Source organism: Typopeltis vanoorti, chromosome 14, assembly GCF_054136105.1.
Source record: "Typopeltis vanoorti isolate ZY-2024b chromosome 14, IOZ_Tvanoo_1.0, whole genome shotgun sequence".
Taxonomy (NCBI): Eukaryota; Metazoa; Arthropoda; class Arachnida; order Uropygi; family Thelyphonidae; genus Typopeltis; species Typopeltis vanoorti.
Genome location: NC_143562.1, coordinates 39,525,225 through 39,540,716, shown reverse-complemented (window position 1 = coordinate 39,540,716; position 15,492 = coordinate 39,525,225). Strand labels below are relative to the sequence as shown.

The window sequence follows — 15,492 nt, the reverse complement described above, 5'->3', positions numbered from 1 at the left end:
TGTCGTAAAATAAGATTTCAGTAAGAATATAGAGAATAAATATCAGGAAGGTGGCTAAATAAATAACTTCTGGAAGCTATTGCTCCATGGATAATAAGGTGTACCACCTTTTGACCACTTGTATATGGAAATATGACTTCTGCATTACTTCAACCTTGGTATCACTTCTGGGTCTGGATCTGGCTCCCACTGTTGAGACCTCAATAAAAGTTGAAACCGGTCTGGGTAGCAGCCCTTCCCATAATGCATTCCATTATACATATTTGTGAGGATATGTGCATTGCATTATGGGATACTAAGACAATTGATGTCTTAGTATCAGCCTCCATATATAGGTAACCCAGTCATGAAGTGACTTCATGTGCAAACTTTATTTGCTTATACTTGGATAAAGGATTAAACCAAGAATATAATTTCTTGGCATCTTTAATTTATAGTAGAACGAAGTGAAAAAACTTTCAACAGTTTGTATTTAAGTTGTAAGTTGGTAGTTAGAATTGAAGGAAATACAGGAAGATAGTTTGAGGTAAAATCAGGAGTAAGACAAGAATGCAGATTATCTTCCCTCTTATTCATTATATCAATCACATTATAAAAGAAAGTGGCATTAAACCTGATATTAGAATCAAAGATGTCAAGCTTAGCTCTTTGCTTTATGCAGATAATGTTGTACTCCTAAGCATATCCAGTACAAGTCTCCAGATTGTCTTGCTAAATTGAATTATAGCTGCAACCATTTGCTGTGAAAATCAGCAATAAAGAGACTAAACTATGACAATAGGCAGAAACATAGAAAATTTCTGTTGCATTATCAGTGGAGAACCTGTGGAACAAGTATTTCAACTTGAGGTTTATAGTGCCTCAAGTTGAAATTAAATTTGGAAATAGACAACAGAATAAGCAAAGCTTGTATGGTGAGGAGCTAGTTGAATAAATTTATATGGAATAAGAGAGAAACTAGCAAAACTACCAAGCTAGCAGTATACAAGACAGTGTTCAAACCAGTTTTAAGTTATGGACCTGAAGTGGGTTAGAAATAAAGCACGTGATCAAAGATTAGAAACCACAGATATAAGCGTGCTGAAAAAAATTAGGGGCATGAACAGAATGGATGAGAAAACTAATTTGGAGGAAAATCGTTGATAGGAGATTAATAATAATCCAAACTTAATCATGTGTGCTGTCATAGTAGCCTGAATTATGATAGCCTTAAGGCACACGTGAGGAAATTGATTATGATAAATTTCATCCAAAAAGAACATATCAATCCAGAAGCATTCTGAGAATTTTAATTCTTGCTGGGCTGGTTGGCTGAATGGATAGCACACCTGCTCTCCAGCCAGCTGGTCATGCATTTGAATCCCACTGTATGGTATGGTTGTCTGTAAAAGCTTGCTCTGGATGAGCTTGTATAGCTCCTTTATAAGGCCTGTTTTTTTTTTTTTTTTTTTTTTTTTTTTAAAGAAAAAGTGCAACCATTCTCTGTGTGTAGAACAAAGAATAAATTTATCTAGTGATTTTTACAGGCATGTTCTTGAAACAAAGTAACAGATAATAATAATAAAAAAATTTAATCATATTATTTTAAAGAAAACAGCTTTTCAATAGTGAGTTAAAGTATTTATGAATATTGTTCAGCATACACCATATTAGGTTCTAAAGTTAGCTCAGCTTATTAATATGCTATGAAAACTGATTTGGAAGCCTTCGTTTTGGTATTTTTATTCTAGATGCAAACATGGGCTATTTCTAAACAGCTTCCTGGACAGTTTACTGGTAGCACTGATGTGCGTGTTCTTAGTGCAGCTGAATTAAGTGGACCTACTCCTGTTTGGGCAAAGAAGGTACTGTGATTTCATGTGCAAAAATGAATGCGTTTAGTTTATTTGACTGTAAATAATGCTATTTTAAACTATTTTAACATGACATGTAAATTGAATCAGTGTTATACAACTTGTTTAGTGAAAATTCCTTAAACTGGATGCATGTTGAAATATAAGTTTGTGAATGTAAACAGCATTCCATTTTGATCTGTTACCTGTCAGAAGTATGTCATTGGCAAAAGCGCTATTTATTTGAAAAGAAAAGTGGTTCTAGTCACGCAGATTTTATACAAAAAAAATAATAGAAGCTTGATTCATTCTGCTGAGCTACCATTAGGTTTGCAGTCTCAACAAATTATTATGTTAAAGATGACCTATTCAAATTGAACTGTGCAGTTACAAAAACTTAATTTGAATAAGTAATCTTCTCTGTTGTGAATATAATTTTTACATAATTCCACTGTTTAATAAAATGAAGTTTTTTAACTTCAGACTGTATTATTATTAAAACAGCTTCACTTATTTTGTAAATTTAAAATTAGAATTGATTGAAGTCATTGACAGTGATCATATGTTTATCATAAATTGGTAATGTGATTTAATTAGGTTTCAGTAACTTTATCTTTGTTATTATTTAATCCTATATGATTTAAAACAAACACTTTTGTTAACAAAATAGGTTAATAGTAGTAACTATTTTATCTTAAAAATTAAAAAAATACTACTTATTAAATTTAAAATACAGGCAACAGATTAATAATGGAAATATTAAACAAAGGTACCTATATTTAAAATGACATACATTTTAATTAACATTATTATGTTTCTCTTTCTTGGCCTGCAGCAGGCTCTCATGGGTGAAAAGTGTACTGATGCCTTAGATAACCTCTATCTTGTCCATAAACAATGGAGGAAGAGGAACTTATCAGGATACCAGAACTTTGTTCTTTACTATTATATCTTGTAAGTTAATTTATATTTCTGCATTAGTTACAAAACCTGGTTGGAAATTTGCAGTGCCATCTATGAATACTTGTAAAATTTGAAGTTTATTAATTATATCTTTTAAAAATTACAGATTTCTTTATATTGATGGATATTTAAACAACTATATTTCAACTGATTATTATATATAAATTGATTTGAAAATAAATAAAATTGATTGCTAAGGTGAGTTTAAAAAAATTTCATTATTTCTTTCTTATTCTGTTAGCTTATAATTTCACTTGAATTTTGGTCTTAAAAAATTTAACTTGAAAAAAGTTAAATAAATTTGTGCATCCTACTAGATGTAGTCAGCATGTGGTTAATAATGCATTTTGTTTAATTTTTTTTCAGTATCCTGTTTTTTATATCCAAATAGTTTCCTTTAAATGATCTTTATGCAGCTTAAAACTACCAATGCACAGGTCATGTACCAAAATCAATCACTGTCAATAATTCATTTTTTTAACCTGAACAGTTTCACAACTTTTTGTCTTTCTGTTTATTCACTTTTGATTTCTTTTTCACTTATATATATTATGGATCAGCCCCTCCCCGCACCTTCACAGTTGATTTGATATTTTGTGTGTGTGTGTGGTGGTGGTGGGGGGGGGGAGATACTTGTCTGTTTGTATATATGTTATGCAGGAACTCAAGAAAATCAACTGTAGAACTTCACTATTTCAGCATTAACAGAAGCTCATAAATTGACCAGATCCAGGAATAAATGCATTGCTGTGATATATTAGGTGACCATGGTAGAGTACACCCAAGCTAACATCATAACATTTTGGCATAGATATCTATGCCAAAATTATTTCACATGATATCTATCTTAAAGCAAGTAATTATTCTACCTTTAATTAATAATGAAAGCAAGATAATTCATCTACTTTAATTATGCATGCCTAAGGATTTAAATCTCCATTCATGCATAATATCTACAAGGTGGGGGGGGGGGGATGCTGGAAAGTTACCTAGAACAAAAATGATATAAAGCAACTGATATAACCACAAAAAAGAACATAAATTACTTTCATAACTCTGCTACTAGAATTTTCCAGCTTCCGTAATTCTTGGAATTTCCAGTTTAGTTTAAATAAACTTCAAAAACAATAAACTTTGAAAATCTTCAAAACAGGCTTTTTCTTCTAGCAAACTTTCTTATGTAATAAATGGGTTATATCAACCTCTAATTAGCTTCTAACATAGGATGAACTTAATCTTTTAGCATGAGGACATAAGTCTGCAATTGTTCCAAAATATTTCTTTTATTTGGATTTCATACATAATATTGAATGTAACATCTCATTTTTTCTGTGAAAATGGAAATAAACTGTTTCAAGGTCACAAAAGTTATCTATGGTTCTGAAACACTAAGCTTAATATTTCTTTCTCAGAATTAAAAGTCCTCTGTACTTTAAAGAATAACAAAAATTTCATCATTACAAGAGCAGATAAAGTCAGTGTCACAGTTGTTCTTGACTCTACTGTATACAAACGCATATACCTTCATGATCATAATACTTGACATTGCCATTGATGGGAACACTACCAACAGTCAAACTTAATAAGTTCAGTACTTTACTGGATAACATAATCTCTTATCCAGACATACCGACAGAAACTTAGGACTTATCATGCTGGACCACCTGAGATTTATGTTCTATCGCAACTACATAAATCTGGATGTTCTCTTAAGACTGATTGCTGACTCTATAGGAAAACCTGCATATAAAATTTCTGAGTTCCTTTCTTACCCTTGACTCCTATTTCCAGTCATTTCTATTCTTTTATACTACCTACTTCATCTCAAGAATTAAAACTCACATCTAATGATGTAATGGTTAATTTTGGCATCAACTCACCCTTTACTAGTGTTCCTCTTAATGACACCCTTGAACTTTTGTCTTCTAAATTTCTACTTCCATCAAACATTAGAGATCTTTTAAGTTCATTATGAATTCTGGATATTTTAATTAGAAGGAAGTGTGGTGTGTTCCCACCCTGAACTGTCAACTTTTATGAACATTTAAAAGAGAAAAATAACTCTAAATCCTAAGCCTTCTCTTTGGATCTGTTATATGGATAATTTCACCATCTGGAAGAACTTGTATCAAGAACTAGAAGCCTTCCTCCAAAAAATTAATAACTTTCACCCTATGATCAAATTCCCTTTAGAATCAAGCTTATAAATGAGACATAACGTGTTCTCTCACCTTTTTTGTCTACTACAAATCTTCTTTTTCTGGCTACTGTATCCATCAGATATCAGCTCATCATCCTTCATAAAAATATGGAATATATTATGAAATCATTGCTCCCAGGAGCTTATATAATCTGATCTATTCTTCAGCAGCATACTTTCAACAAGAAATCTCCACTATCAAGAAAACTTCTTCTCTGAATGGCTATGATCCTAGAATTATACCAGTTGTTTTTCTCCTAATTGTATAAGAAGAGATAACTTGCATGGGATATTTATTCTTCATACATATATATTCAGGGTATCTCTGAATGTGTTGTTTATATCCTAAAGAAATATTACCTTGCAGTCATGTACAAATCCATCAGTGAAAAGTCATATCTTAGTTTGGAACAACATATCTTGTTTTGGACAAACTGGCCACTATCACAAAACATATTTCTGAGCAAAAATTCTGTATTGAAGTAAATAAACATAAGTCTGGCCTTGAAGAACATTAAATTAATTACACTAACCATAGGAGCCATTGAGATAATACTAAGCTTCTACATAGAAGCATCTACTAATTTGATTGTATTTTCGAAGAAAGTGCTGAAATATTTCACTGTAGGAAATCATCATTAAAAAAAAATTAAGAAATTGTTTTTAGAGTGTGTGTGTACAGGATTCTAATAGTGCAGTTTTTAACTTAGCAGATAATGAATGATTATATTTATCTATTGATTCCACATAATAAACAAGATTATATGATACTGATTTACCAACTGAAATCAATTTTGATATAACATTTGTTTTACTTTTAAATACATAAATTGTATAAAAATCATCCATTCTTGTAATTAGATTTAACTAAGTCAACATTATACATGTGTATGTATGTGTCATACACATGTCAGAATTATGTTAATAACCCTTTTACAAAGGGTCATTAACATAATTCTTCTTACTAACAAAAGTACCATTAAGATACCTGTGTGTGTGTGTGTGTGTGTGTGTGTGTGTGTGTGTGTGTGTGTGTGTGTGTGTGTGTGTGTGTGTGTGTGTGTGTGTGTGTGTGTGTAATATTTGAGATTTTTATCTGTACATCATTAGTTTACATACTAATTTCCAAGTTTGAAATGTCCATTATCTCATGTTATTGTCATTGCATGCATGTGTGTGTGTGTGTATACTCACACACACACACATGTGTAATGAACCCCCCTTCTGATATAATTATTATATACATAGTGATGTATTCTTAAAATGTTAAAGAAAACACTTTGCAATTAATGATGATGTTCAGTTTTTTGGCCATTATCTCTTCTTCCTTCCTAGTAGTTGCATTCCCCTTTACTGTGTGTTGGAGTTTTTTTTGTACAACTTTTCACCATTTGCTGCAAATAGATGGCTAAATTATTCTTCAAAAAGAAAGTTATTCTTTTCTGCTTAATTTTTTGCAATATTTTTTAATATCTTAATCCAACTACTGTAGTTTTATGGCTTTGCTTCCTAATTATTCCTTTTGTATATATAATGCCATATGTGTACTTCATTCTTCATTTCTCATGGTCTGTGAATTCCAAAAATTAAATACTGTATTTTTCAACCTTATAAGATGCACTTTTTTTGTACCTAAAATTTATCTGGAAATTAGGATGCATCCTATAAGCCGATTGTTTTATAAGCTGGTGCATCTTATGATGTGTCTTATACACCGATGTGTTTTTTATGTATGTACAGGTATGGTGCATCATCACTTGTTGGTAATGCATGATCAGTTTGATAGCTGCATGGTCGTTAATGGTCATGCATTTAAACTAGTAATCAATACCTTATTATATTTAAATTTTTTTATAACCCATAAATTCTATGAAAGACAGACATAGCTATACAATTGCATCTAAGCATAATGTGATTGAGTACACAAAAAAAGAAAACTTGGATAATGGATCAAAAAAGATCGGGTTGCTGCATATCTACAAAAATGATTATTCAACAAGTAAAATTATTGCCAACAGAAAGAAATGTCATTGATTTTTACAGGGGCGCCGTCATGATGCCTTAGATCATTGGTTCCCAACCGGTGGTACACGTACCCCCAGGGATAAGTGTTGGGCCGTTCAGGGGTACAAGAAAATAATCAGTAATGGCAAAAAAAACAAGTAAAATAAACAAAATGCAAAACATTAGTTATGGAACAATAAATGTCAGTATTTAAAAACAGCTATTTTAAAAACAAGGGGTACAATTTATAGAAATGGGTTTAAAAGGTGGTACACAAGTGGAAAAAGGTTGGGAACCACTGCTTTAGATGTATGCAGAGAAATGATTTATGCATATATGCGAAAGCAAAAATACCACAAAAAATTCTAGATGAATTTGAAAATGAGTTTCACAGATTCATCATAAATGCTAGAAAACGACAATTTTGGACTTTCACAGATAGCTAATATGAATGAAATGCCTCTGACTTTTGATGTGCTCTCAAACAAGACTGTTGACTCCAAAGGTAAAAAAAAAATTGTTGAAATTTCATGCAGGCTTATATGGTAAAGAATTTTTTTTTTTTTTCAAAAAATTCAACATGAAAAATGCAATGTGTCCAATACAACGGTGCATCTTATAAGGCAAAAAATACAATAACTTTTTTCCCACTTTCAAACCTCTGCTCTGCTTCTCAATTCTAATTCATCTATTATAATGATATTATTTTCCTGAAAAAAAAAAAAAAAAAGTAAACAAGGGTTGAATTCTTCATGTGAAAGAGGAAAGAAACCAATTTGCATATTTTTTTTTAAAATACATAGTAATTAGAATTAAATGTTCATCTTCCCCTTACTGCTTTATTTATCCATGTTGAAAGAAAGTATAAAAGTGTGCAAAAAAAAAAAAAAAAAATGTAAACTGAAAGGATGAAGCAGAATCCTTTCTGTTTTTCATGCAAAACAGAGACTTGAGTCATACTCATACTGTAGATACTAGAATAGTGTGATGTGACCACCACATTATGTAATTGGAAGCCTCAGATGAAAAAAAAAATTTTTTTCCCCAGTGCAAGATTCCTAGCTTGTTTACTCTTTCCCCCATTCATGGTACTACTAAAATATAGATTAAAAAATAAAAAAAAAATATAGCAGCCCTTTGTAGATTGAGATTAATAAGTCACAAAAGAGTTAAGCAGGCAAATTATACCTTTTTTTTTTAATCCATGGGCTGCATTTCATTTCGAGCTCATAATGATGGATCCAACTTTCATCCCCAGTCATGGTTTTGTGAATAAAAGCATAACTTTCCCTTTGATAGTATTGAAGCAATTGGCAACAAATTTCCAGTTTGTTTATTTCGTTTTGTGCTGCAACTGATATAGCACACATTGTGCACACTATGTGGCCCAGTTCTATATTTATTTGGTTGATTCATGTAATCTAGTGTTCAGTTTCAATGCTAGTGAACTGACTTATTCACTAATTAACTGTTCAACTTTCTACTTATGTAAATCATCTGCTGCAGTTTCTGGCTGCCTGGTTCATGATCATTAATGATGGATCAGCCATTGCTGTTCTTATTCATTCCCAACATGTTCTACTCCCATCTACAGGTTTTTTATTTATGCACCACCAGTTATAAGCTTTATTCTTCATCCTAGAAACATGTAATTGCTGGTGGATTTTAATAGATCTCATATTTTTGTACATCATTTTGTACAAAATATTTTATATTTTTGTATATAGTAATTAAATTTTTGTACAAAAATTTAATTACTGTATACTTTCTTACATGTTTCATGAAACTTGTAGAAGACTCATCTGTTGTTTTATGCAATAACACAAGAAAGAAGTTTGTTTGATAGGATGAAGGGACACAACAAGGCTAGACAAGTTTGAAGACCAATCACTCCAAAGCGCTGTGCACATGCAAACATTGCTTTTGAAACTCCCCTAGTACACAAACAGAGTGCCTCTGACAATGAAATTTCACTATAATATAAGATTGTCATTTTCTTGTCAGTATTTAATCTGTTAAGCATATGTACAACCAGCTGTGACTGTAGACTAGGACTAATGTAGGAATCAAGGGACTAAGTTGTTATGATAGAAGAGTGCATCAAATAGTATTAGTGCTGTGGGACTTTTGTCAGGATTTAAGCAGTTTGTTATACTGAATGGGCTTGCTAAAGGAAGTTGACTAATTTCCTCTCTTTTTTACATATCACTGACATTTTCAGGAATGTATTAGAATGCTATGATAATTGTCATAGCATTCTAGTACTGATTTTAAATGTGCTAAATTATAATCCAACACAATGGAACATAATTGTTCCACTGTGTTGGATTATAATTTAGCACATTTAAAATCTCATTACTGTTGGGAATAGCAAATATTTAAGAGAGTCATAATATTCTTTTTTACATATAATTTAAATGCTTATGGTATTTTGCTATATGCATGCACATTCACACATATTAAACAGTTTGAGTACATACATATATACACTTGGTGGTTATGGGAGTTACTGTGATCTTAATCTCAATCTTATCACAGCTCAGTAGGTAAAAGAAACAAATATGTGAATGTTTTTAACATACTCAAACAATTTAAACCCTAGAATAAAATTTATAGTAGAAATTGTAAAGAACCATTGCTTACCATTTCTGGATATTTTAAGCCACCAGATTCCCAGATGGCTTTCTTATGCCGTCTATACAACGCACACTAAACAGATACCTAAATATTAAATCACACTACCATTTCTGCATAGAAATATAGCTTAATAAAAACACTGACAGACTCAGCATTTCCATTTGTTCTAATGACACCATATTCCAAAAAAAACATTACAATACATCTTAGTTTTAGTAAGAAACACAATCTTACAAAAGAAATGAATAAAAAATAAAATAACACACTTCCTCCATGTAGCATTACAAGGAGGAAGAGAGTTTATACTTAATAAGTCAGCTTGTTTGCATAGACTATAAATATAATTCAAAACACCTCATAGTTAACTTCATAACATTAAGCTTTCAACCTATAATTCTTCAGTGTTTGTTCACTCAGTGTCAATTATAAAAAATGTGTTCACAAGTACAACACCCTGAATCAATCAATGTAACTATGGATTGTAACAAGTTCCCATGCTTCAAGTGAGTTCTTTGTTACTCTTAATTCATTTAAACATTTAAAAATCTAATAAATGTTGCACCATTTCTTTTCTTCTTTTAACACAAAGACACATTATCTTACCTTGCTTAATGCATAGGATATTTCAAACAATCCAGTTAAAACTATGAGCAGTGTGATTAAAGGAGGGAACTTCTTCCTTTTGGTGAGAGTGCCTTCTAATCTGTAAACAGTTCTTGGAAAGTTCTTATGCATAGTGGAGTTGGTGTCATTTTTTCTATCACAAGAAACTTCATAGACTGTTCTCAATAGCTCATGAATCATAACTGGACTTAGACCTAGGATATGAATAAATCTTCAGGCTGATGTTTTGCACTCCCTCTTACTTTCCACATTCACTTATTGCACATTTTCATTAGGCTTTTATTCTTTTCTGCTAGCTTCATTCACAGGTTACTCTTCTTACCAGAAGAGTAACCTGTGAATGAGGTTACCCTTCTTACCAGAAGTCACATGTGGCTTTTAACTTTCCTAGGCTTCCAACCATCATTCTGCTAGGTTGGTTTTCAGATCTAGGCTCCCTTACTCTCCTTTTTTGCTCTCTCTGCTTTACTTTTCTACTTGAGAAGCAAAGTTTCTTATGTATCTTTCAGGACCTGCATGATTTTTATATGCATGTTATCATGCACATACAAATCGACTCTTTAGCTCATAAGATGCATATTGCATTTCAGAGGTAAGTTGCATTCTCTAGTTCAGCCCCCCCCCCCTTTTTTTTTTGTAAAGATTTTGCATATTACGACTCATACATAGAAATCAATTTTTACATAGACTACTTGAAAATATAATTCTTTACAATATGAAAACTTTTTTTTATGAGCTTAACAAATACAAACCAGCTGTAAACGGATGCATCCCTTATCCACTCACCTGAAAATAAAATCCAGGAGAGGATATGCTGTCAATGTAACCTTGCCAAGGCAAGCCTACATTGATTAAAATCAACACGCGTATAGATCTGCAAATAAATGAAAAGAACAACTCCAAAACTATATTTATGAATCAATATGAAAAACGAGCACACATCGGGTTTACACTTTAATGCAGGAAGAAGTGAAACTGTTCTGGAAATCAGCATATTTGGCTGGAAAAAATGCTAAAGATTTATCTTCCAAAAATGACAAAATCAGCCAAGCCATTGACTGTCCTCCAGAGAGTATAATCAGGATCTTAACCTTGAGAATAAAGTAGTTGAAAGCAAATTATGAGTAATAAAGTATTTACTGCTTTTATATGCTGTGTTATGATAATATATACAACATGTGTGTAGTGTATACACATATGCATACAAACTTAGTTTTTAAGTGCCTATAATCTGAATGATACTTGTAAATTAGCAAGCTCTGTATTTGATAATTATATGAAAAAAAAGTTAATTACATTAACTTTCCAAACATTAAATGGAAGCATAAAGGTTGTTTCACATAGATAAAGAATTTATCATTAAAGAAATTGCGCTCAACACTTTTAGTCCTTTAGTTATGCTTCATTTTAACAGTAAAGTCTTGACATTACATAATTCTGTGTCTGTAATATAAATTTAATCCTAAACTGCATACAACAACCTTGATACCTCCTGTCTATTAAATCATTAGAAATTCATTAAAAAAAAAAAGATTTTTAATTTTCTGGTTTCTGTTTTTGCTATGTGATTGCTCTTTCTTAAAACATGACTTAAAGTATAATTGTTTTGTCCCATTTTCTGAGGAATGTTTTTACTATGTTTCATCTAAAAAGAAAATAAAGTTACAGAATTCATAACTAATTAAAAACATGCATAACTTCTGCACAAATTTACTGGTATAGAATTTTTGTAACTTTTTTTCTGCATATTTTTATATTTGTTTATCAACTAAGGAGACTTGTTTGTTTTAATTTGATGGATATGCAGCAACTTATTTGTAATATTAATATTTAATAAAATAAGATAATTCTTAATTTACTCTCATTGATGGCACTTTGCAAATTGAAAATTATCCAGGATTTTGTAACTAATTCAGAATATAATGAAATGAGAGCTTGTTGCAGGCCTTCACTTGATTGATTCTCCTGTGACCTGTACTAGGACAAAAGATGGAAGCTGAATTTTAAGGCCTCTGCTTCTTTTGACTTCAGTGACTGCAGCAATAGGTAAGGCTGCCTGGCAAGTAGTTTCATTTTATCCCAGCCAGTGTAACTAACTGTATGTATTTTCATTTGAATGGTAGTGGTAGTTATGAAACATAATGTTAATTGCTATAACAAAATTTTTGTTATCCTGAAAATATATCATTTTGCTAAATCTCTGATAGCTATAGAATAATTTAAAATTGCACTAAAAAAAATTTAAACTGAGTGAAATTTGCTATTTATACTCTGTGAAATTTTTTTTTTTTTCATATATCAAGAGTCACAACAGTGACTCTTAAGCTAAGTACTATAGCGAATCACATTCTTATTAAAGGAACTAGTAGTGCCAAAATTTGACCTGCTGTAACTACAGTTCTAAGCTGCATATTATGCAGTGCAGTAGTTTTATTCAATAGCAGGCACTCAAGAGGATAGTATGCCAAGTTTTGAAGTGTTAAGTCTATTTAATTAAAAAAAAAGTTATAACACTTCAAAGATAGTAGAAAACACCAAAGAGCATCTCCTTTTTTCTCCTCAGCAGACACATTGATAGCTCACATTATTCAACCAAATTTTGAATATGGTTTTTTCCTTTTATTGCTGAAGGTCCTCTGAGAAATTCAGCCTAAATGGACTAAAACAGAATTAGGAGTTAACAATTACTTCCTCTAGAAGTTGTACCATTCAACCAAATTCTGGAATGTAGCTATTTCTTCTATTGTTTATACTCCCCTAACAGTCTATTCAGATAAAACTGAATGGGAAGTTCATAATTCCAAATTTGGAATATATCTGTTCCTGATTCTGCTTATCATTCTCTAAAAAATTCAACCAATTTTATTAAAATACTCTATACTCATTTCTGCAAGTTGCATCATTCGCCTTATCACCACGAAGGAATTGGCGTCTTCTTATATAACTTAAAAGAAAAAGAACAAATTATTATAATTTGATGAAACATGGGGTTAAAGGGTTTTAAGATATGTTCTTTCTTGTGGTTATATCAGCTGCTTTAATATCATTTTTGTTCTAGGTGTTGGTCAGAACTTTTCAGTCTCCCTCCCCCCCTTGTATATATATTCCAAATATCTATATAATATAATATATACATACACACAGGGTGGCCGTAATTAAAGAGGAGGTATTCAGAACCCTGTAGCGAAAAATGTATCAGACGAAATACAACCAAACTTGGTGTAAGTACACTCTGGAACATAGGGTTTTTATTTACAGAAGATAAAAAATAATACAAAATTCTGTGACCAGGGGACATTTGGCACTATAAGCACCTGATATTTATATAATCTCACTGTCTCTACTGACGAGTTGGTGGATATAAAGAAAACCGAAACAGATTCATGTCATTTCTGATAAGACTGAAGTGCTATGGATCTTATCTTACTAGAACATACATTGCTAGTCGAGCTTTACTATCAACAATGTGGTAACGCTGATGCTGCACTTCGAGAATTCCAGCATTTGAATGATAGGAGAAATGGTCCAATGACAATAACAAATCTTAGAAAAATGATTTTACAATTTGAAAATAGTGGATCTTTAGCAGTGAGGCCAGGATGAGGGTGCAAACAGATTATTCCTCAACAAGTTGGCAAAGTTGCAACTGCCACGGAATGAACAACGCACAAGGATTCAGCAGTGCTCGAGCAATATCAAGGCAACTGAACATGCACTTATAGCACCAAATGTTCCCTGGTTGGAGAATTTTGTGTTATTTTTTATCTTCTATAAATAAAAACCTCATGTTCCAGAGTGTACTTACACCAAGTTTGATTGAACTTCATCCAATACATTTTTTGCTACAGGGCCCTGAACACCTACTCTTTAATGATAGCCACCCTGTGTGTGTGTGTGTGTGTGTGTGTGTGTGTGTGTGTGTGTGTGTGTGTGTGTGTGTGTGTGTGTGTGTGTGTGTGTTTACCATTACAATACACCTCACCATTATTATAATGATTATTGGCTTTGAGTTAAACTAGCCAATAGGAATCATGTGAAAAATGACTAATATCAATATTCAGCATATTTTTTACATCCATGGAACCTATTGTATGTTAGTATTATGAGTGGGATGAGGGATAGATAATCTAAAACTACTCTAAAAACTATACGTGGCACTTTCTTCAAGTCACATTAGGTGATGAAAATTCTACAAAAAAAAGGTGGGTTGTTTCGTTTTTTAATGTGACTCCCACTTGTGACAGGTTATTCATTTGTTATTACTTTCTTTTTATTCACATAATACAGAAACCCTGCTCTAGAGACCAAATATGAAACTTTTTTAAGGCATGTCAAGCTTGCAATAAGTGGGGCAGTGGTCTCACAGTGGGCAATGTAATTCATCTACCATCTAAAGATGTTTACAAAATCCATGCCCATGGGATTCAAACCCACAGCCTGTTAGTTGCTGAGTGGACATGTGAACCACTTAAACAACTGGGCTGGTAATTATTGCTAAACAGCTAAGGCTGTGAATCTCTATGTATTGCATCCTTTAATTACATATGTTTTCCGGAATCAGTTTGCCTGTTTTACAAGATGAGAAACCCTGCCACCTCTATATGAGATTGGCTAACTCATCTCTTAAAGACATTCACAAACATCCATGCTACAGTGAAATATGCATCCATGGCCTAGGTTTTCAAAGCATACATGATATCCACTTAGCCATTCACATTAGCAGCTCTGCTTTGGTCACTGCATCTGAATTGAGTGCATTTACACAGAATTTTGCAAACTTTGTTTATAATTTTTTTTATGACTAGATGCAAAAGGATTTGTCATCTAAATTGAAAGACTGTTTAATTAGTTATGCAGTTTATGTAGAGAAGAGACATGGCACTGTTCTGTCACGATACAAAGATTAATGTCTTCTCTGTTAATAGAATCATTGGTTCCAGTGTGTGTAGTGTGTTCACTATAACTGTTTAAAAAAAAAGTTTTTTTTTTTCCTGTGAAGGAATATTTCTTCTTTTAGGATTCTTCCACCTGTAAGGAATTGTGCTTTGCAGACTAAAATTTTGTTGATCTTCTGTATTTCTACAAAGATTATTCAGCTGGACTGATTCATAAAAAAAAAATGACAGCATCGAATTCTAGATAAAGCAGTTGATTTAGCTAGTTTAATTTTGTTCTATTAAAATTTTGGTGTTAGTCGTCACCAAATAACTAAAATATCTGATCTAGAGCTTA

At 31.9% G+C, this 15,492-nt stretch overlaps 1 protein-coding gene across 7 annotated transcripts in view; it reads left to right on the top strand.

The window, feature by feature from the left end:
* LOC150099385 (uncharacterized) overlaps window positions 1-15,492 on the top strand; it is a 237,457-nt gene that overhangs the window by 186,240 nt on the left and 35,725 nt on the right. For 3 of the 7 annotated variants that reach the window (XM_090403698.1, XM_090403697.1, XM_090403701.1), the window contains exon 9: window positions 1,731-1,844. The exons of 1 other annotated variant lie outside the window; for it this stretch is intronic. In XM_090403698.1, coding sequence (XP_090259824.1) covers window positions 1,731-1,844 — 114 coding nt within the window. Of the gene's footprint in view, window positions 1-1,730; window positions 1,845-2,667; window positions 2,787-12,204; window positions 12,307-15,492 lie in introns of all 7 variants that reach the window. 3 more of the 7 variants (XR_016549346.1, XR_016549347.1, XR_016549348.1) reach the window with 2 other exon arrangements.